The 24,396-nt window shown below is 41.4% G+C and overlaps 1 protein-coding gene across 1 annotated transcript; it reads right to left on the bottom strand.

Moving 5' to 3' along the window:
• Nucleotides 1-3,112: 3,112 nt before the first annotated feature.
• LOC119414472 (cysteine-rich secretory protein LCCL domain-containing 1-like) lies at nucleotides 3,113-23,968 on the bottom strand. The gene is made up of 14 exons (XM_037681560.1): nucleotides 23,702-23,968; nucleotides 12,672-12,790; nucleotides 11,251-11,383; nucleotides 7,946-8,061; nucleotides 7,588-7,688; nucleotides 7,076-7,243; nucleotides 6,907-6,967; nucleotides 6,327-6,393; nucleotides 6,108-6,238; nucleotides 5,947-5,990; nucleotides 5,775-5,847; nucleotides 5,419-5,488; nucleotides 3,318-3,451; nucleotides 3,113-3,164 (listed from the first exon to the last, which is right to left on the bottom strand). The coding sequence occupies exons 1-14, from the start codon at nucleotides 23,966-23,968 to the stop codon at nucleotides 3,113-3,115; spliced, it is 1,536 nt and encodes a 511-aa protein (XP_037537488.1).
• Nucleotides 23,969-24,396: the final 428 nt, after the last annotated feature.

Below are 24,396 nucleotides of genomic sequence, written 5' to 3' on the forward strand. Positions count from 1 at the left end.
TTTGGCCAGTTTGTTTTTGTGCAAATGCAATACAGAATAGCTAAGTGAAATAACTTTAACTGCACATCTCTGTTCATTGTTCATTTCCTATATTTGTTTTGTTTCTCTCTCTGTCACTCACACATGGACATGTACAAACATTCATTCAACCTTTATTTAAGCCGATAAATCACATTAAGCCTCAAAGACTAATTTACAAATGAGACCTGTTTGGACAGATGGTAAGTGGTGAAAGTGACAACATAGATTTTGGAGGCAAAAAAAATCCTAACATGCTCTTAATATTTGGCTTAAGATGAATAGCCTGAAAGTGAAGAAAAAAAAACCCTTGCATACAAGCACATAATAACGTCGACATTCCGCGGGGGGGAGACGCAAGGGTGGTGAGCATGTCCAGAGACAACTCAGAGGCACTAGTTCCCTCTGGAGAGGTCTATACTCCCTCAGGAGGTACCGAGGACAGCCAAGGATGACATCAGATAGAATTCAAAGAGTCCTGAAATGATGACAGAATGCTTATTCAGCTGGGCCCCTCTGATTGGTCTGTAGACTTCCTCGGTGTGTGTGTGTGTGTGGGGGGGGGGGGGGGGGGGGGGCAGAGCATCAAGGTTTGAGGCTCTAAAGCAGTTTCACAGACAGGACAGAGCAAAGCAAAGAGGAGAGGGAGAGGAGGGGAAAGGTGTCCGCCCTTGACAAAAGCAAGTATTGAATGAGTACAAACATCTGTTCACTAAGTGACTAGATGAGAGAGGAAATAAATTTACTGTGATGGTTCTTTGTAATGGGCAGCACGGTGGCACAGTTGGTAGAGCTGCTGTCTCTCAGCAAGCAGGTTACCCTGGTTCAAATCATGGCCGGGGACCTTTCTGAGTGGAGCTTGCGTGTTATCTCCATACATGCGTGGGTTTCCTCCATTGACTCCGGTTTCCTCCAACATACCAAAAACATGCATGTTAGACTGATTGTTAACTCTAAATTGTCCTCAGATGTGAGTGAGAGAGTGAATTTGTCTTGTTTGTAATTGTGTCCCTGTGATGAACTTGCAACCTATCCAGGCTATACCCCACTTCTTAGCGATGGCTGGACATGGGCACCAGTGACCCACGCAACCCGAAACAGAGGAAGCATGTAAAGGTAACAGATGGATGGTTCTTTGTAATGTACTGTGGAAATGTCAGCATTTTTTGTCTGAACATGGAGTTCTGCTTTTGCATTTGACACTGAATGTTTATTCTGGAAAATTATAGTTTAAAGGAAGACTATTCTTACAGCTAAGTTTAACTGAACTGTGCAATGTAAAGGTGCAATTTTAGAATTACTTTTTAACACTTTGTAAGTTCAGCTGCACGTTTCATCATGATTTGAGACAAATACATATTTAAAAAGAACACATGGTTTATTATTTACATTTAACATATAATTGCAACTTTGTTAATAAAGACTCGAAAGGACTTGACATTTCAAGTTTCAGACTTGGGACTTGACTTGATGTTTGCCTGTGTTACTTGAGACTTGACTCAGGACTTGAGGATAAAGACTTGAGACTTACTCGATACTTGCAAAACAATGACTTGGTCCCACCTCGATCCTCCAGACTGACATCAAAATGTAGGTGGGAAAGGTGAAGCACCCACACCTGCCTCCACCCTCATTTACCCCACTCTGGGCCCTTGAGCAAGGCCCTTAACCCCCACCATCTGCTCCCCCGGGCACCCTAGTTAGCAGCTCTCTGCTCCACACAGAGGATTGTGGTAGCTTGGTGGTCTGTGGTTGCATCAGGAAGGCAGCTGGCATTTCAAACTATTTCCAAGTCTTTGTGCGAGTTAGTTCACTGTGGCGACCCCTGAAGAAGGGAGCAGCTGAAGAAGAGGTCTCAGACTTTAATGTGAAAGTCTAAATTCCTCATATAACAACAAATGAAACAACTTAGTTGGACTGTTTTAATGGTAATTTTGCCAAGCACCTGGCCAGCCAGGGTTTCATAAAATACATACACGTGTAAACAAAAGCTGTGAAATGCAGCGTACAATAAAAAAATATGTTATGAACAATTTTTACAAAAACACATAGCAACTAACAATTAGGACAGTTTTATTTATAAAAAGAAAATCATAAAGGAAATATGCAAATGTGACATCAGTCATTAATAACCCTTTTATAAACTGGTGCAACTGGCAAAACGTGGAAAAACAAACAAAAAGTTGCACCTTTTCAGTATTATGTACAATAGTATTATGTACAATAATATACAATGCATATTCAGCGTTGTAACCAGATTATCAACGCAATGCAAGTAATCACATTGCATCTTCTATCTGTAAAACTGGCTATAACTGAACCTTAGCACGAAGATGAGTTGTAGAGCTGAATATCATGATAAATATTAGAAATAAAACATAATTTGAAGGTAATTTTTTGTACATTCAGAGGAAAATAAACCAATGTCCAACATAAATATTTCTTCTATATGATACCATTTTCTTTTTAAAATACACATAGTAATTTATTTCACTTCGTTCAAGGTTTTTTTTTCTTCGGCTAGTTATTCTTACGTTTTCTTATAGTCTTGCAAAGTCCTGATAGAAATGGTCTGATCAATATAAAGCACATTCTATAATTTTATTACATATTTTGACTAAGCTTGTTATTTTGGAGACACCAGAACTATATCTCCCTTTTTGATAGCAGGTGCATGTATGCATGAAAATGATGTAAAAACATCTTGAATCGCTTTACAGAATGACCCAACGTCAGGCTGTAACCTTCAAGTTCTAAAATTACTGGTTGGACTAGTGCAGATATTTTTTTTTTTACATGTTAAAAACATGATGTCATGATATCATGACAGCCAAATCTGCATGGTAAGCTCATGTGGGCACAGTCGTCATCACCAGTAGTTCAAGGCTACAAGACAAGACATTTAGGGGTATAATTCACTAAACAGTAATTTACTGATGACTTCATATAGAGCAACATTCTCATGAAAAAGCCCTTTAAGCTGGCATTTTCAGTCATAAAATGTGAATTATTTACTGTAGGAAGCATAATTGTAGGTTTAGCTTCATAATGGGTGGGCTTGTTGCTCATGAAGTTATCGTTTGATGGTGTTTTTTCAGATGACTGCGAAGACTCTGAAGGCTTTTCCTCCTGTGGGATTTGATATGCTGAAAGAAGATGAGCAGAGAAACAAAAATAAAGGCTACTTTAGATGTAAAAAATATATAGGTTTTTATCTATATGAGGCGCTGAGGATCAACATCCTGCTCCTCCAACAACCTCCCCCCAACTGGGCCAAAGCCCAGTTCTAAAACCGTTACCTTTCTGAGGAGATGCCATTCTGAAAACTGCCACTGTACTGCTGCCGTTTGTCCAGCGGCATCACATCGAGGTAACCTCCGGACTCGTTCTGGATCACTCCTGCATGAATGGCAGCTTTACAGATACTGGATTTCTGAATTGGAACAACAACAAAAAAAAAAAAATCAGAGCAATAACATAAAATTATGTGTGAAATCCTAACATCTTTGTTCTGTACAAAATAAAAACCATTTGTATCAAAACCATGTAAATAAATTCCAGAGCATCTATTTCAATCTAATGCACAGACAATGCTGCATGGTGACAATGCTTTGAAGTATAAAAGATGACAAAGGTCATAACAATGCAAACAATCATGCTGGTTGAAAAAAAGCAAACGTGTACAAAGTTTAACTAACAAGGTTGAGTCAGGACCTCTGGACGAATTCTTCTAAGCATGCAAGCTTGAGCATTAATAGTTACAGAACAGATGTACCTGTATACTGAATACAGTCTTTTTGTTTGTGGTATAAAATTCTTAGCTTTACTTATTGTGAGCAGTGTATTTAGCTATCCAGTCAAAAGACAGGTTTTGTGCAGTCGCCGGGGTTTGTGTTCATTTTGTCACTAAAGTTCATGCTCAATAATCTCACAAATCTAACAATGTTCAGTCAGGTCATCTGGACGTTTTTTTTTTGGTTGTTGTTGCTGAGAAGTTTTGTCCTTCATCCAAAGGACTTCTTCAGTCTGAGGAGCCACAAACAAACTACAGTCCCACAAGCACCAACTCCCATAGTGGATAAAAACAGTTTGCTGGTGATAAGATAGTTTCTGGGGCCTGCCCTTTCCCCCGTCAACTCTTCTCAAGGCTACCACATACTCAGGTGTACTGTGTGTACTCTGTGAGCAGCGCGGACACTGCCCGCAGACGGTTGCGATTTCATAATTGAGCGTACACCCTGACGGGCTGCAGCTAGCTCTGCAGGCAAGGGGCGTTAACCTTCGAGACAAATTGAGGTTGCCGATTGATCATTTGCTGACATGCCTACTGGATTGAGTGACATGTCGGGGGGAAAAAAAAAGCTGCTGGCAGCCCTGGGTAGAGGCAGCTGGCAGGATCAGCAGTGTTCTGTTTATATGTTGTTAATAAAAAGTTCTAAAAAAAAACCCCAAAAAACAGGGAGCCCTGGCCCTGCAGCCCACACATCAAACCGGCCCACCAGGAAATCTCCAGACCCTCCCACAGCCATGCTGGGCCTGATTTTAATTCTCTTGTGACAAATTCCTTCATTTCTCACCATTTTAGTCATGGTGTCAACGGAAGAGGAAGAGATCACTGCCTCTTGGCAAAAAAAAACAAAAAACAAAAAGCCATTAAACCAGATCAGGAATGAAGAAGGGGAATTTCATACATTGGTGTCACATACAAAACAGTCCGTTGCCGGGCAGTTTACTGTGCGACACTGAGTACGCGTACATGGTTGTAAAAATTGATCTTTGCGTGGACATGGCTTGCGGACGTCTGCTTCGAGACCACATTGAGTCTAATCCGGTACGCGCAGACCTCTGAGGAGTGAAGTACGCCCGAGTATGTGGGAGCCTTTAGACAACCATGCCAACTGGGTTTTTTTTCCACTATGGGAGTTGATGCTTGTGGGACTAAAGTTTCTTTGTGGCTCCTCGGACTGAAGAAGTCCTTTGGATGAAGAATGAAACTTCTCAGCAAAAAAAAAAAAAAACGTCCAGATGACCAGACTGAACACTGTTGTGTTCATTTGTCTGTCTGTTAGTAAAACATTTCATGAACCACTGGACAGATTTAACTGACTCTCCCAGAAAGTAATTATTGGATACAGTACATATATCTATGATTACCTTTTGATATCAGCATAGTTAAAAATGGCAGCTACAGCTAATAGACATTAGAAAACACAAAATCAGCTACAACCTGGGTATTTTTACAGACTGGGCTAAAATGTAGAGTAGTAGAAGCTGTCAGTCATTCCCAGCACATGCACTAAGTGCATAGTCTCATATTTGCTTAATTCTTTGACATAAAAACAACAGGCAACATGTATTTCTTCATGGAGGGCTAGTTTTATTGAGGCTGCAAATACTCACATCTGAGTAATATTTTGTCCCAAAGACTCGGGCTTGATTGTCATGTAAACAGCTCCTGGGACAATACAACCTGAAACAAAAAGCTCAAGTTTAGAAGTTAGATTATTAGTCCTCAAATAAAGAAATAATGTTGTACAACTGAATCATGAGACTTTTTAGAAGATGCATTTCTTTTATGGTAGGTTTTTATTTCTCTCCTATATTTTTATTACTATAATATCTGCATTTTTGAATTATAAATAACCTTTACTAGATATTTGCACTTAAAAAAATAAATAAATAAAAAAGATCCCAAGGACAGCATTTCAGCTTGCAGCTATGGGCTGCAGCAGCCACTAATGATAGCAGCATGTTACCTGGGACAGTGCCGAATAGGTTTCTTGAATGGACAAAAAACTGCCACTGTAGTATCACATCTGACTGCCTTAACTGGGGGGAGAAACAAACAAATCACAGCAAACTATGATCCTGTAATGTTTCTTCACACAGAAAAAATTACAAAGTGTAAATTTAAAATGTGCTCCCTACCGGACACCGAATCTACTTTGAAGGAATTTGCACTTCTATTTTTCCTGTAAAAACAAAAGTTAAGGTGGAATTGTCAGCCACATCACAAGGTAAATATTACTTAATTCCATAAATACTCAAGTGTTTAGCAAAAAAATTTTTTTACAAAGGTTGATTCCTACCCAATGGACTGAATACCATTCTTGTATAATTTGGTAAAATATTGTTTTCTGCCCAGTCTGGTTACATCCAGCCATCCTCCATCATTGTCAATGACTCCAGTGTGCAGTGCAACTCCACACACACTGGATTGCTGAAATAAGAGCCAATATTTTTTTTTTTTACAAAACACACAAAAAGTAAGCAAGTAAGTTAGGTTGCTGTAATAAGTGATTATTTACCATATCATAGTACTCTGTCCCAACTACTTTTCCAGGCCTCTCCAGACAACCAGGTGGACATTCATATCTGTGGATAGACAATGGATTGAGGTGAACAAAAGTTTAGAACAGATGTTTTCCTGATAATATGAGAACACAATGGAAAAATACTAATATCTGTGGACCTGTGTCAGAGCTGAGCCGGCTGATAGACACTGCACCATCTCTTATCAGGACAGTGGAACTATCTGGCAGTGTCCATGAACAACTCACCACCTTTGTCGGCCTCCTCTTGCATAAATGTATTATGATGTCATCAGTATGTTGCTGTTTTCTGTGCTGAGTGAGGTATTTTTGTTTGCAAAAGGACACAATGCAAGATATGTTTTATTTTGTACCTCCCCTCCCCTCATGTTTCACTTTTCCTTATCTGAAAAGTGCAGTGCCTCTCAAGGCCGCGGCCTCAGACACCTCCGTCTCCCCATGTCTGTTTGTTTATGTTTTCTTCAGACGGGCTGTACTGAAATGTAATATTGTTGTGCTCCGGTGCAATGACAATAAAGCTGATTCTGATTATGTTGGTCTGAGGTTGATCATCTACCTGTTACAGGTTGTCCCCTTGCACTGGTCCCTCAGCTTGGTCTCACATTCAACCTGTTGGGCTTGTGAGACAACGAACAGAGTTGATGTAGTCATTGTCAAAACACATTTTATGCTTTTGCTTCTGTATGGAAGAATCAAAATAAAAGTGCCCTTATAGTTCTCCTTACACATCTGTTCTGTGCTGACAACCTGGTTCCTCTCAATGTTGTCGTTAGGTGATGGATTTGGTGTTCGGTCCCTTGGTTGAGACTCTCTGTCTCTCACTGCTTCTGGTTGTGGCTCTATGTAGTTGGTTTCCTCGATCTCAGGAGCTGGGTGCCTGTCAACACCACCCTCTAAAAGAAACACAGTGTTAATGCTATTTTGCACATTGCAATTTTTTATCTTACCGATATATCAGTTTAAATGTAATATCTGAACATCGTTATGTTTGAAAGTGCTGCATTCAGTTCGGAAAACATAGCCCAAACTACTTTACAATTTCACCATAATTGTGTAAATATATAACCATTACTTGGTTATTATACTTACCTGTCTTTTAGACCGATACATTTGTCTAAATATTTAACAAGAACATATTTCATGAAGGTAAAACATACAATTGTAAAAGTTTCATTATATAAATTATCTTTACTGTTTGAAACTAACAGTTTTAAATATGTTTTTTTCTTAAGCATACCTTTATAACACAGGTTGTTTCTGCAGCCACCTGCATAGCTGGCTGGACAGGCAGAACAAGGTGCACCATATTTGTATGGAGCATGACCCCACCAGTTTCCTCTGAGATAAAACAAAACAAAACATAAAATGTATGATTTGTCACAGAAGAAAAAACACAAACTAAATAATATTCAAATTTAAACAAAACCTCTCACACCCTGAGTTTATTGCAGTGTTGGAACTTCTAAAAAAGTTGGGACAGGTTCAGCTGGTGAACCCATCCAGAGGACCTGACTTAACTTTTATAGATTTTTCTACCTGGGTTATTGAGCATGCATCAGGATGAGTGTCGGAACTTATTTATGGCAAAAACTTACGGTGGAGAATAGTTGCAGACCAGATAGACAGCTTTGGCCCAGATCATTCCCCAGACGTTCATGTTGTAACACACGTTGATAGCACAGCCAATACGACTACTAGTTGCCCACACCAACTAAAGGAGAGAAAATGTTTTTTATTGTCTTTTTCTAAGGTTTATACAGAAGTAGAACATGAATAAATGCTATATTTCTTATGATATAGTTGTTTTGTATTTTTGATATTATTTCAATATAAAAAGCCGTTAAATATTTATGCATAATTTCTAACGAATATATTAGACCATTTCCGGCCTGCAATGTTTTATTCAGTTCAATTCCTTTTCAATTCAGTTTATTTATATAGCGCCAAGTCATCTCAGGGCACTGAACAGAAATGTTCATAAACATAAAAAGTTAACACTATTTAACAGAGGAGCAGACTGCTTTGAATTTAACTCCATTGCAAAACTCTCATCTTGAGCAAGCACTAAGGCGACAGTGGAAAGGAAAAACTCCCTCATGAGGAAGAAACCTTTAGCAGAACCAGGGTCAGGACAAGCGGTCATCTGCTTCGACCGGCTGGGTTTGAGAGGAACAGATACACAATGGCAGGTCAAGAATCACGTTAAGATAGAAAGAGTATCAAATGAAAACTATTCAGTTTTAACAATTTATTTAAGGAAATGAGGTCAATTTATCCTCCAGTAGTCTAAGTCTATGACAGCATAACAAGCCAACCCTAACTATATGATTTATCAAAAAGGAAAGTCTTAAAATTGGACAGCCTCATGGACAGAAACTGGAAGTTGGTTCCACAAGAGAGGAGCCTGATAACTGGAAGATCTTCATCCCGGGGCTTAATTTGTGCTGGATCATTCGGAACAAGATCTAGGAACTTTCTTATTATGACAGGGTGTGTTCCAGTAACTGTTTTCTTGGATCCGGTAACTCTCACGCTTACTAATAAGAAAATTTAAGAACAAATTTTACTGCCTTGAATGAATAAAACCTTTATTGGATTTGTAATCTGAAAATAATTACATAACCACTAATTTTAAACATAACGAGCTTGCTAATATAACATCAGAGCTGTTGCTTTGCATTACCACTTCTGCTCTTAAAAAAATTTCCACCCCTAAAAGGGCAAAGTCATAGGCCATTTTATTTAAAAAACACAAAAATATAATTAAACGTTTTGCATTATGCATAAGTTCTTGCGCTTTTGTGAACAATCTGGAGAGGTTTTTTTTAATAAGTTAGAAGGCTATCTCTGCAAGAAAATAAAATTATTCAACGTTAGTGGAGCACCATTTTCTTTCCAGTTTTCTAGATGCCTGTTTTAAGGTACTTAACTCAGAACTGAACCAAGGATCCAGTCTCTTCTGTATGATTACTTTATTTTACAGCGGAGCAGTTTTATTGAGCAAAGTTTCCAAAGAAGTTGTACTTTGTAAATTTATCAACCAGATGATCTAAGTTATTGCTCTCTAATGTATTACTCTACGAGACAGAGAAAAACGATGGAAGAGAATCATTAAATTTGGTTACAGCATTTTCTGATGAGCACCTTATAAGGTGAAATTTACTTTCAGTGACTGTGTAGTCATTTAATATAAACTCAAAGGTGATAAAAAAATTATCAGACAGAACAGGATTTTGAGGATACATTACTAAGTCCTTAATATCGAAGCCATAAGTCAGAACCAGATCAAGAGTGTGATGAGAATGAGTAGATGTGTGGCCGTTTTGGGTAAAACCAATTGATTCTATTAAAATTTTAAAGGTTATGTTTGAGCTATCACTTTCAACATCTACATGAATATTGAAATCACCCATTATAATTATACACCAAAATCATTATCATCATACACCAAAGTTAGTCATGGAGTTCCTCAGGATTTAGTGCTTGGACCAATACTCTTTACCTTATATATGCTTCCATTAGGTAAAGTTATTAAACAGCATGGGTTAAATTTTCATTGTTATGCTGATGATACACAGTTACCTTTGTCCATGAAACCCAATGAATCCCATCAGCTACTTTGACAATAATGTCTTAAAGACATAAAAACCTGGATGACCCTAAATTTTCTATTTTTGAATATAGACAAGACTGAGGTTTTGGTTTTTGAACCTCAGCATCTTAGGAATTAATTTTCCAATCTTTCTCCCTCCTTAGATGGCATTAATCTGGCCTCCAGTTTTAATGTTAAAAATGTTGGTGTTATTTTTGATCAGGACATGTCTTTTATCCCCCACATTAAAAACGTTACTAGAACCGCCTTCTTTCACCTGCGTAATATCGCTAACATTAGAAACATCTTATCTAAAAATGATGCAGAAAAACTGTTTCATTTTTGGTGCATTTGTCACATCTAGACTGGACTATTACAATGGTTTGTTATCTGGATGTCCAAATACTTATTTAAAAAGGTCTTAATTTAATCCAAAATGCTGCTGCCAGAGTCTTAACTGGAGTTAGTAGGAGAGATCATATCGCTCCAGTTTTAGCTTCTCTCCAGTGGCTCCCTGTCAAGTTCATAATTGAATTCAAAAGCTTACTTCTAACCTACAAAGTTCTCAACAACCTAGCTCCATCTTGTATTAAAGATATTATTGTTCCATATTTTTCCAACAGAGCACTTCACTCTCAGACTTCAGGCTTACTCGCAGTTCCTAGAGTTTCCAAAGGCAGAATGGGAGGAAGATCTTCCAGTTATCAGGCTCCTCTCTTGTGGAACCAACTTCCAGTTTCTGTCCGTAAGGCTGATACATTGTCCAGTATTAAGACTGGGCTTAAGACTTTCCTTTTTGATAAATCCTATAGTTAGGGTTGGCTTCTTATGTTGCCATAGGCTTACACTACTAGAGGACAAATTGACCTCATTTCCTTAACTGATTTGTTAAAATGGTATATTTTTCATTTGATACTATTTCTATCTTAATGTGATTCTTGACCTGCCATTGTGTATCTGTTCCTACCAAACCCTGCCGGTCAAAGCAGATGGCTGCTTGTCCTGAGCCTGGTTCTGCTAAAGGTTTCTTCCTCATGAGAGAGTTTTTCCTTTCCACTGTTGCCTTCATGTTTGCTCAAGATGAGAGGTCTGTGATGGAGTTAAATTCAAAACAGACTGCTCCTCAGATAAATAGTGTTAAATTAACTTTTTGTATATATGAATGGTTCTGTTCAGTGGCCTGAGATGACTTCTATTGTGACTTGGCACTATATGAATAAACTGAATTGAATTGAAATTATTATTATTATTTATCATTATTAATATTATTATTCATATCGGAAATCTTTTTACCATATGTAGCCCTACCTGAGTGTAGTGAGTACAAACAGGTCCTGAACATCTGAATGGACAATGTGGATTACACTCCTGGGAGTATGGATAGCTGTAGTACCTCACCTCATCGTACCAGGCCTGGACATGGTAGGTAGGTGGTCTGTCCCTGAAGTTAAAGAAATGAATTATAGATAATATGCATGTTATTCTGTGGCCTTAAGGGGTAATTGCAAAAAATCAAAACTTTTCTCTTTGTTGAATCTGTTCAAATTTAGCAGTATGGTGAAGTTAGTGATTAAACATGTTCAAACAAATGTACAGTGGCTTGTGAGGTAACCTATTGGCGTTTCTTTCTTTAAAATGAACAGACAAACCAATTAAAACAGAATAGTTATATGATTGATTTCTACTATGTTTACTCCATCAGATGTAAAAATAAAAGCTCTGGACCTCCTCATTACTGCTGAGTTCAACAAAGTGTTTCAAGCATCAAAACAGTCAAGAGGAAAGACATCAAATATCTTTCTGCTAAATTTGGGAACTGTGAATCTGTAACCGTTACTGGAACGTTGAGTTAAATTTGCTTTTGAATGTGCTCCGTCACATTATACTCATGGTGTGGTACACAATAACAACACAATTAAACTAAGTAGCACCAATACTAATATACAGTATGCTGATGTAAATGGCTAGTTCAGATATCCATCCATCCATCCATCCATCCATCCATCCATCCATCCATCGTTACTCGCTTCTTCCTTTTCGGCTTGCGGGGCCCAGGGGTCACTGATGCCCATATCCAGTAGTCACTGTGCGAGAGGCGAGGGACACCCTGGACAGATTGTAAATCCATCACAGGGACACATAGAGACAAACAAGAAAAACAACCATTCACTCTCTCACTCACACCTAGGGACAATTTAGAGTTACCAATCAGCCCAACATGCATGTTTTGGTCTGAGGGAGGAAACTGGAGCATCCGGCGAAAGCCCACACACAGAGAGAACAGGCAAACTCCACCCAGAAAGGACACCAGACGGGATTTGATCTGGGGACCTTTTCGCTGAGAGCCAACAGCTCGACCAACTGAGCTCTATTTCAGATTTTTTGGTGATGTTCTCGGGAAATGTCATGAACAATAAATATCTTACATATACTTTAGTGGCTACTTTAAATGTAAATAGAAGGACTCAAGCAATTTAGGTATGGCCTGGGTCCCTTTTGGCAAGAACATCATATTATTTCTGCCAAATTATCTGTACAATGCTGATAGAGGTGTGAAAATTTATAAAATAATTTTTTAATAAACTATTAAATTTAAGTATTTGAGTTTAGAAACCCTGAAAATAACTGATATATAATTTTAAGCTTAAGATTCCTAATATTTCTGTGTCAAAACATTTGTTTTAATCATCTCATAACTTAACTACATTTAACTCACTACTGGTTCATACCTGCCCCAGTGCGTTCCAAGGTTCTGTCCTATTTGTGTCAACATGTGGCTTGGTCCATGCTCCCATCGGCAAGTATGTGCCCAGTGTTCTGCACTCCGCTCTAACTCATAATCCCATACCTGGAAAAAAATAATAATAATTCATACATAAGCACACAAAGCAACACACAGGTTAGCTTGGGTTAAAAAGTTACCCATAAAGGGTATAGGCTAAAGTGCTATTGTTAGGTCTAGTAATAATAGCTTTCTCTTGGGCAAAAGGTTAATCTAAAAAAACAAAAAGGTTATCCAGCTTTGTCTTTAATTGATCTTTGCAAACCAATTTCCCCACTGGTTAAATACTTCTGGCTTTAACGGCTCCTCAAAAGACCTTGTTTAGACCCATCAAGAAAATGAAACTACTGCAACGCTTGACATTGATCCTGATTGTTGAGGCAAAGTGCATCTGAATGATGAACCTGAGTGTTTGAAAGTGCTGAGGGTGCACGGCTTGTGCAAATTTGACACTACAGTCAGAGTTAGGATTCTCTGTTAGAAATACACACATATTTGCTGACTAACATAGAGACAAATGCATGAGAGACCACCAGACCAACTTGCAGCTTTGTGCTACTATTCCCTGGAGTTGTTTCACATCTTGTTTCCTGTGAGTTTTATCTCACACACACAAAATAAAACCTTCTAAAAGACAGTTAAAAAAAGACTGAGGAACACAAAGAGGCTCTGTGTAGGGGAGGAGATGCCATCTCTGTTGCAAGAACTTAACATAAATCAGCTGAAGGATTCCTGAATACACTTCACACAAATCTTGCTTTGAACAAGCAAGGCTGTGAATGCATGGGGCAATCTAAATGTTGCGGCAAAATTAATGTAGTGTTTACTCTGTTGCGGAGGAAAAAGAATAGGCGCAGTGTGCTCTGCTGTTGGCGTATCGTTTAGCTGCATTATGGATATCTCACATCAACACTAATAGGATAATGCCTATGTGCGGACCACCATAATGCCTTCCATGTGTTCTGCACAAGGTGAACATTCTGATGCCCACTCAGTGTGTGATTTGAAAACTGCTTTGTTTTTGTTTCTGCCAATGAGCTGAAGCTGAAACACCAACATAAGAGCTAACTGCTTGCAATTAGGTTGCAGAAGAATTCTCATTACAGCAATTTGAGCCGCTTAGCTTTTGCTGAAAGAAAACATAGATTTCTGAGAGAAAGAAGGAGAAAAACATCACACACCATTTGACTGTACAAAACCTAAAAACAGCTATGTTCATAGCTGGGCAGATTATGGTTGCAACAAAGGTGATTTCAACCAAAAATGTACATTTAACTGGCCTGTGCATAAACAGCACAATATGTGCTACTGTGGAGTGTAGACTACTCCAGTGGGAATAAATTAAAGATTTAGTGAAAAATGCTCCAAGTTGATCAGTTGTGTAATTTTTTTTTCTCAACTTGGGTAGTTTACATAAAGTTAAAAAAAAATCCCTATGGTCATTGTAGTAATGACCACTTGATCTATTGTCTTAGCTACTATGATGCATAAACAACTTGTACATTTCTACACGTGCACAGCTCATACACAACAAAGTTGGAACAAAGAACAAGTCTGAATGGTAAACATTCAAGATATTCTAAAGATCTCTGCCACATTGTTCGTTTCTTCATGTTCATGTACCGGTAATTTTTTCTACTCTGCTATCTATCAAAGGGGAAGATGAACTGCCCAAAAGCTTTCAGAAAAAAGTGAGGATAACAACCATTGATTGCATTTGCATTCCACAAAGCATAAAGTTTCCAAAACACAGATCTGCTTCCAGCCCTATTAGACCACCTCTGCAACAAAGGTAAATGTGAGATGAACTGAGAACAAAGCCTTCAAATTCATGCTTAGTTTTTATATTTTAAAGTACCTTCTAAATATATGTAAGTGGGCCCAGAGTGGGTGTTATTCCCCTAGAACTGGGGTTTTCCATCTTTTTGGGTTCATGGACCCCTTATGGAGGAGAAAAAGTTTCAGGGACCCTCTCATAACCATCATGTTTATTAAATAATTGTCTTCAGTTTGCCTCTTTAATGTAATGGAAATATCTGTGTAACATTAATACTTAATATTTATTCTTTAATAATGTTAATACATTTGTTAAACTTTTAAATGTGGGAAATTATTCATTCAAAACACAATAAACAAAATTAAAAATTTCACCTTCCAAAAATTACAGTTTTGAGAAAATTATCAGTATCAAAAACCACTTTAAAACTTTACCTATTCACTTAACGAACATAAATGTATTGGCACTTCTTTAAATTATTACAGAAAACTCTTTATAGTAGTCCCTCGCTACTTGGCGGTCCGACTTTCGTGGACTCGCTATATCGCTGTTTGTCAACGCACATAAACATATGTATTTTTTAAATTGTACAGGACACATGATTGTCAACTTTAATACAGGATTAGTCACTTGATTGGGACAGTACTGGACACAGTACAGTAAAAAGTTAACAAAAAAAAATACTTCGGACAGGCGCCGCCATTTGGTAGTTTTCTCTCAATAAGCCCATACTGTATTCCTGTCTTAATGACTACATTTCCCAGAAGCCAACAGTGCCCCACCCAGAAGCCCCATTTCCTTCTGCTGAAAAACTAGAGGGAAAGTATTGATCTGATTGGAAAGTTTGGTGCTTATTACAGTGACTTCGGCGCCCAGCAGATGCAGAGAGCTGCACAGAACCCACCAAACCAGACCAGAACTGGAGCAGAACCGAAGCAGAACAAGACCTCCAGACCCATTGGTGAGAGCTAGTAGCCGGCCCACAAGTACGTCCGAGTAGGCGTGTGCTGTCAAAGGTCCAGGGCTCCATCTGGAGCCTATAGGGACTTTTTTCATCCATACTTGGACTCAGTCAACCACATAAGGTCCCGCGCCGGCCAACCAAAGGTCTGCCCCCCCACCCCTCAATATGCACCTCAGAGCTCAAGGACTACACTGAACCAGATCAGAACTGGACCCCCAGACTCAGTGAAAAACCTGAGAGCTCCTAACTGGCCCATGAGGACTTCCGAGCTGGACTTGTGCCGCAGAAGATCCGGTGCTCCATCCGCAGCTCCATCTGGAGCTCCATCCGGAGCTCCATCCGGCGCTCCATCCAGCGCTCCATCCGGAGCCCACTGGGATGTTTTTCAACTTTTTCAACTGGACTACACGGACCTCCGAGTGGGGATGTGCTGGTAAGTAAAATTTAGTAGCTACGTATAGGTATCCAACAATGTTAAGTCAGGTCATCTGGGTGTTTTTTTTTTGTGCTGAGATGTTTTGTCCATCAGCCAACGGACTTCTTCAATCTGAGGAGCCACCAAAACAAAACTGATTCTCTACCAACAGCATACTCCATAGTGGAAAAAAACAGTTTGCTGGTGCTAAGATGGCCTCTGGGGCATGCCCTCTCCACTGGGGCACGCCCTCTCCCTTGTCAACTCCTCTGAGACGATCATGTCAAAGTGGTTCAAAACACCATGCTCACTAATCCAGGTATAAAATCCAACAATGTTCAGTCAGGTTATCTGGATGGTTTATTTTTTGTACAGAGACAAAAGAAACCATCCTGATGACCTGATTTAACATTGTTGGATTTTATACCTGGATAATTGAGCATGAACTTTGGTACATATAAGTATGTTGTAAAAAATAGTAGGTTTAAGAGTTTAGAACTGGGGTGGCGAACCAGTTCAGAATTAAAAAACAAATTAAACCCATCATCATCTTAATGAGCCAAACAGCAATTTTAAGATTAGTTTCATAACACATTGCTTGTTCAAACAATTTTTGTCTTAGTCTTTAGTTCTTTTTCTTAGTCCCTTAGGCCTTAGTGCATCAGCGACAAAGCCCACAATCAATGTTTTAAACTCTTAAACCAACTAATTTTAACAACATACTTATATGTAGTGACTAAATTTTACTTACTGGTACTAGCTCTGCAGAACAGCAACACAAGTTAGTAAGTAAAAGCTCTTGGTTCTGGTCCGATTCGGTTTGTTTCTGCAGACGTACCCTGCAGCGACGTATGTTCAATGTTCTACGTCTACTGGCCAATATCTTTAACTCCTCACTTACCCTGGCAACAGTTCCCACCTGCCTGAAGACCGCCACCATCATCCCGTTCCCAAAGAGCTCTACATTGACTGGTCTGAATGACTACCGGCCAGTAGCCCTCACCCAGATAGCTGCTAAATGCTTTGAAAAACTGGTCATGACCCACATCCAAACAACCATCAATTTCAACGAGGATCCTGACCAGTACGCATACCACGAGAATTGATCAACAGAGGACGCCATCTCTTCTGTGGTCCACACTGCTTCCACCCACCTGGAGCAGAAGGACAGAAGGACTCCTATGTCCGTATGCTCTTTGTGGACTTCACATCTGCCTTCAGTAACATGATCCTGAAAAACTGATGGACAAACTAATCACACTAGGACTAAGCCCCTCCATTTGCAACTGGGTACTAGACTTCTTAACAAACAGACTGCAGCCAGTGAGGATCCACAACTTAATTTCCTCCACCATAACCCTCAGCACTGGTTCCCCTCAGGGCTGTGTGCTGAGCCCTCTCCTGTTCACTCTGCTCACATATGACTGTGCACCTACCCATCCAGGCTGTCACATTGTAAAGTTTGCAGATGATACAGCGATAGTGGGATGCGTCACAAACAATGATGAGTCCAGCTACAGGCAGGAGGTTGAACACCTGGAGAGCTGGTGCAAGGAAAATAACCTTCACATCGGTGTGAAGAAAATGAAGGAGATGGTTGTGGACTTCAGAAGTAACAAACACCCACTCCCCCAATGAATATGGGAGGATCTGTGGTGGAAGTGGTCTCCATCTACAAGTACTTGGATGTGCATCTGAATGACAACCTCAGCTGGGGCAACAACACTACCAACCTGATCAAAAAAGCTCATCAGAGACTCTACTTCCTCAGGCAGCTGAGGCGAGCTGGTCTGGGAAATTCAGTCCTCTCCTCCTTCTACAGGTGTGCGGTAGAGAGCATCCTGCATTCCAGCATCAATGTGTGGCATGGAGGCTGCACAGCTACAGAAAGAAAAGCTCTGCAGAGAGTGGTGAAGGCTGCACAGACGTCTGTTGGAGTCAGCCTCCCCAACATCAGACATCTACACCACTAGATGCAGGACGAGGGCCACCTGCATCATGAAGGACCCTGTGGTGATTTTGCCTCTAGTGCTGTGTCTCTGTCCTGTTTCCTTTCATGTGATTTCCCCTTTCACACACCTGTGAACTTGACAGGTGTTTTGTGTTTAGTCCGCGTCAGTATTTGTATATAAGTCTGTGTCTTAGTGTTATTCATCGTCTGGGCATCGTCTGGTAAAGCTCCTGAGTCCCTTCATGTTTCTACATGTTTCTAGTATTTATGTGAGTACATCTGCCATGTCAGCTCATTTATTTTGTGTTTATTAAAAGTATTTCTTTATTTAACCAATGAGTATCTGAGTCCTGCCTGCACCGTTGGGTTCTGCCTCTAAAACCTCCATTCACAACATTATGCCCAGACCACAACTTGAACCCAACAGGAGGATGACTTGGGCCAAGTACCGTGCCCAAGAAGCAGCTCGGACAACCCGGTGGGAGCAAGTGCGGATGGAGGAGCCTGTCATCCAGTGGGGTGGGTTCTGGACTAAATCCATCTGGAGACAAAGTCACTGCTGCCCGGAGGTGGAGATCCTGCTGTTACCTCTTATAGTGGAAGAAGAGGAAATGAGGTCTCAGGTGCGGGGGAGCCACCTGGTTTTTAAGCCAGCTTCTTCCTCCTCCCCACCGCCTTGCTCGCCACACTTGATGTGGTCTTCTGAGGATGATGCTGCGCTGGAGGATGAACTCTGGTGCACGCCTGTTCTCAGCTCACACCACAGCCGCAGGAGGAACAGGCAGCAAAGATGGGTCGGAACCACCGACCAGAAAGATACCAGAAAGCAACCAGAAAGATAGCCCATTCAGCTCCTTCCTGAGTCAGCTGTCGAATCTCTTCACGACCAACCCTTCTTCTCAGATAAGTCATCTCCTGAATCCATTGCTTTAAACAACACTCTTTAAAATCTGCTCTCATCTGCTGAAATCAATCCAGAATACCAGTACACAACTTATTCCCTACCTGAAGAATTATTACTGTCTCAACCTGCAATAACACAGATCCCTTTTAAAGAACAGTTTAAACATCCATCTCTCTTCAGCTCTACTGTGCCGCCTCAGAATCCACATGAACCACCTGTTCCTTATGTCTCAGAGAGGGTCCAGGAGGTCACCTCTCACACTTCCTCTGAGGGGGTCCTGGAGGACTCTCTACTCCTTGCCTGGTGTAGGTTTTGGGCCACCTATGGTCTCTAAGTCTCCTGATGTCAGAATCTCGGTGGGTGGCACTCACAACACCCCACCTTCCAGTGCTTTATTGGGGGTAGGACTCAACGCCCCACCTCCTTCCTATGCTTCGGTGGGAGCTGGTCCCAATGCCCCATCTTCCAGTGATTCAGTGGGGGTGGGACACAATGCTCCACCTCCTTCCTATGCTTCAGTAGGGACTGGTCCTGATGCCCCATCTTCCTGCACCTCTGTGGGGACTGGTTCTGACACCCCATCTATTGGTGTCTCAATAATGTTTGGTCCTGACACATCATCGTCCCAAGCCTCCAGTTTGTCCCAAGCCTCCAATGTGTCCCAAGCCTCTCCTGGGTCCCAAGCCTGCTGCAGCCCTCGAGGGTTCCATATCTGGATCTGAGCCTATTGCAGAAGATCCAGAGCCTGCCGCAGAAGATCCTGAGCCTACCGCAGAGTCTCAAGTCTGCTCCAGACCCTGAGTGTTCCACGCCTCATGAGGGTCTCAAGTCTGCTCCAGACACCGTGTTCCACGCCTCCCGAGGGTCTCAAGTCTGTAGAAGGTTCCATGCCTCAGTCTGAGGGTCCCAACGCAGCTGCTTTGCCTGAGGTGTCCTCGCTTTGTCCTGGGTCCTCGCCTCATAGGGTCCACACCTCGCCTTAAGGGATCCGTGTCTCGTCCTAAGATGTCCACACCGCTCGGGTGCTCTACAGTATCTATGGACCTTCTTTGGTGAGTTGGACGGCCACCCGGCTGCCCGCCCTCCCGCCTGCCTGAACTTCTCTGGCGAGTTGGACGGCCTCCCGCCTGTACTTTTTTGTGTCCCGTGTGTATGTTTTCTGATGTTTTCTGTCTGGTCTCCCTTTTGTGTTCCCTGGTGCCCTCCGTTCTGTTTCCCCCCTCCTCCCACACAAGTTTTTGAGGACAGTTTTTTTGGGGGGACTTCTGGAGACGTCCTTTAAGGAGGGGGTAATGTGGTGATTGTGCCTCTAGTGGTGTGTCCCTGTCCACTTTCCTCTCGTGTGATTTCCCCTTTCCCACACCTGTGAGCCTGACAGGTGTTTTGTCCTTGTCAGTGTTTGTACATAAGTCTGTGTCTTTGTGTTATTCATCGTCTGGACATCGTCTGGTAAACCTCCTGAGTCCCTTTGTGTTCCTATGTGTTTCTCGTATTTTGTGAGTACAGCTGCCACGTCAGCTCATTTATTTTGTGTTTATTAAAAGTATTTCTTTATTTAACCATCGAGTCTCCGAGTCCTGCCAACACCATTGAGTTCTGCCTCTAAAACCTCCATTCACGACAGACCTCACTCACCCAGCACACACACTTTTTGCCCCACTCCCCTCAGGAAGGAGATTGAGGAGCATTGAAGTTCCCAGTATACTGCCACGTACGTCCATACGCAGAGGTACGCACGTACGTACGCAGAGGTACGAGCGTACCCCCCAGGGCATGTCCGTGCAAAGCTCAAATTTTTACGACCGCCTACGCGTACGCGGTGTCGCACAATAAACTGCCCAGCGACGGACTGTTTTGTATGCGACACAAATGTATTAAATTCCCTTTCTTCATCCTGATCTGGCCTTTTCTTTTGTTTTGTTTTTGCCTAGAGGCAAGTGATCTCTTCCTCCTCCGTTGATGCCATGACTGAAATGGTGAGAAATGAAGGAATTTGTCACGAGCGAATTAAACTCAGGTCCAACATGGCTGCGGGAGGGTCAGGAGATTTCCTGATGTGCTGGTCTGATGTGTGGGCTGTAGAGCCAGCGCTCCCTGTTTTTTTTTTTTTTTTTTTTTTAATCTTTTAATTAACAACATATAAACACAGAACACCGCTGTGGCTGAGGCTGCCAGCACCGTTTTTTTTCCCCCCGACCTGTCAATCAATCCAATAGGCGTGTCAGCAAATGACCAATCGGCGACCTCAATTTGTCCCGAAGGTAAACGCCCCTTGTCTGTGAAGCTGCTCTCCAGCTGCTCGGGGTGTACGCTGGAGTACAAAGTCTGAATCCTCTGCGTACAGTACACGCGTATGTACGCGTGAATGTACGTACGCGTGAACGTACGTACGCAGCAGTATACTGGAAGCTTGAGTGTAGAACCACTAGACTGAGGAACAGCTTCTACCCTGAGGCTGTTAGACTCATGAATATCTAACCAGGATAATCACTGTGAAAAAAAATCACAGCATGCTGATGCTGATTTATTTTATGTTGCTGTGTTCATTCATACTCATCTGCTCACACAGAATCATGTTTGTGCTGCTGTTTGGCATATTGTTTTTATGCTATTTGTGCTTAGCATATTTTTTGTTAATGTTTTTCTTAGTTCATATCTTACATCTTATTAAAGTTTTTCTTTTACATTTTATTGTTGGATGTAACTGGGACCCTGTGTTACACAATTTCATTCCATCACATGTACCACATATTGTGCAAATGACAAATAAAGAAACTTTGACTCTGACTCTGCAGAAATGGAACCAAGTCGGACCGGAACAGAGTTGGAGTGTGTGTGTGTGTGTGGTGGGGAGGTGGGTGTCTGGTGGTCCTCCCCCAGAACATTTTGAATAAAGTAGTTGTGATTTCCTGAATTTTGGTGTATTTGACGGATTGTTAAACATCTACTGTTTGTAAAAAAACAAGTTTTTTTTTGCGGACCCCCAAGCACCGGCTCATGGTCCCCCGGTGGTTTGGGCACCCCAGTTTGAGAACCACAACTCTAGAAGAGCAGCTGAACAAGGACTGACGTACTTAATGCATTGTCTTTGAGCAGATTTTGCAGGCAAGTAATGATTCAAAAAGTGCAGCCTGCAAATCCAGGAATCTAGAAACCAAACACTTGGCTCTCATCATGCCCATCACACCACATCGGTATTATGAGTAATAATAGCCTTTACTGAGAAAACACTGGATTGGTGTACACAACCTCTATCTGCACCACTGTGCTTCACGCTTCAAACAGTCAGTCTCGACATGTTACAAGTACCTTCACCAATGTTTCAGGCTGTGTGGACGATCAAAGCAACAATAACATCGAATGGGGTTGGAGCTGAAAACGACTGATATAAAGAAGGGTGAACGCAAAGGAAAGCCTGAAGGACAGAGAGAGTGAGGCTGACAATCAGGAGAGCAAACGAACAAGGCAGCAGGGAAAAAAGGTCTGAGTGAAGAGAAATAGAACGACGGAGAGAAGGGAGGGCATGGCAGGAAGTGGAGGCCAGTGGCCAGGGTGGTTGAGGTAGAGGACAGGACAACACAGCGGGGGTGAAAGCTGGATCTGGTCCAGGGTCAATGAGGGCAGGCAAGAGGGGGGCCAGGAGTAGGAGCAAGGGGAAGGAGCTTTCTCTCTACCACTACTCTCTTGAACAGAACTAGAGAATCATGCTTTGGACTCAAGACAGAGCGGAAGCAACAGACCAGGTTACATGCAGAGCACCTGGTTAAGACTTAGTCCAACGAGAGTCTCTTTCAGGGATGAAGATGTTCACATCCTGGACAGAGAGGAACGATGGTTTGAGAGAGGAGTAAAGGAGGCCATCTTTGTGAAAAGAAACCGTAGATCATTAAACAGGGGTGGAGGCCTCTGTGTTCAACTGTCCCCCTCTTACAATGCTGTTATTGCTAGTATCACTCAGCCCTCTGTGAATAGTAACAGACATCATGGTGCTACTGATCCATTGTTAGGCTGATGGTCCTCCTTGATCATGTGAGCAGCTGGTTTTGGTTGTCAGCAGCAAACTGGTTGATCCACTATGAGAAGGTGCTATTTATAAGACTGAGCTAAATTCAAAAAGCGTTCAATACAAAAACAACTGGACTTTATTTGTAACAGAAGACGTTCCGCTCCTCATCCGAGGAGCTTTCTCAATTTAAAGAGCAGAGTGAGGGGTTCAGGTTATAAGGCTGAGTGAGATAAGATACACACACATATGCAGATTTGACAATTCACACCTCAACACCTTTACAGTAGGGGTTTCTTAAGGTCTTTGAGGCCCCTCTGTTCCCATCAAGTGTGAAAACTGGCTGGGAATCAGTCTTAAAGTTGCATTATATGTTTTTGAAAGTTGAAATCTGAGGCCTCCTCCTCTGTTAAGAGATGTTTTTTCTCTTTACATAAATTGCTTCCTTCACTGTGAATTGTCAAATCTGTCTTATCTCACTCAGCCTTATAACCTGAACCGCTCACTCACTGCTCTTTGAATTGCGAAAGCTCCTCGGATGAGGAGCGAAACGTCTTCTGTTACAAATAAAGTCCAGTTGTTTTTGTATTGAATGTTTTTTTGAATTTACCATGTCCTGGATGACTGAGAATATTCACCAGCATAAGACTGAGCTGAATACAGCACCTCAGACTGAAGAAGTCTTTCGGATGAAAGACAAAACGTTTCTACTTTTTTTTGTTTTGTTTTGGTTTGTTTTGTTTTTTGAATGTCCAGATGACCAGACTTAACTTTTTTATTTTTTCCACCTGGATTATTGAGCATGCATCAAGATATCCAGATATTGTAATAGTTGCACAAGTTCCTTCTATTTCAGTCTTTTTTTCCCAAAGCTATATGTGTGATTTTATATGCTTTGCTTATTCTTCATTTTCATATACTGTATTTTAGATTTGCTTTCTTAGCTTTATCTTCTGTGCTCACCATATACTCCATGTTGGAGGCCGGAGGGTGGACCTGACCCCGCAGCTTGTTGTGCAGGTCGAGGATGAGGTGCTTGTCTCCCTCGCTGATGGCCCTCTTGCCTCTGGACCTGGCCTTCCACCACCCCTCGTCTTTGTCCTTGTACTTATCCAGGATTGACTCGAGCCGTGAGGAGTTTCTGAGGACCGTGGCGAGCACACTCTGTGTCAGGCAGAGGATCAAACCAATTGCTCCGACCCAGACAGGGCCGGGAGGAGACCTCTTCATGATGGATGAAACTGATGTTGCGAGGAACAATGTTTACCTGCGGAACATAGAGTGTGGTATAATAAAATAATATAAAAAGCACCTGTTGCTGCGATTGAGAACAACATTTTAGTTGAGTTTATTTCTAGACTTCGCCATCATTCAGTAAAATTTGAATCTAAACTAAATGTTATTTTTATACTTAACAGTGAAAACTCCTCTCAAGCAGTTTGATAATGAAGAGCGCAGCGTCATCTTGGTTTCATTTATTGTTTTAATCATGCTTTGACTTCAAACAGTGAGTCTAAAGCAGCCTTCAGCACTCTTTGAGTGCATCTGCGGGTCACTGCATCACACGCACAGCAGAACCAGAGTCAGCAGAGCTTTCACACACCATGTGAGCATACTCAGCAGAGATACCTCATCGCCCTTTCTTTGTAACATGAAAC

Source organism: Nematolebias whitei, chromosome 9 (assembly GCF_014905685.2).
Source record: "Nematolebias whitei isolate Nwh7 chromosome 9, NemWhi1, whole genome shotgun sequence".
Classification (NCBI taxonomy): domain Eukaryota; kingdom Metazoa; phylum Chordata; class Actinopteri; order Cyprinodontiformes; family Rivulidae; genus Nematolebias; species Nematolebias whitei.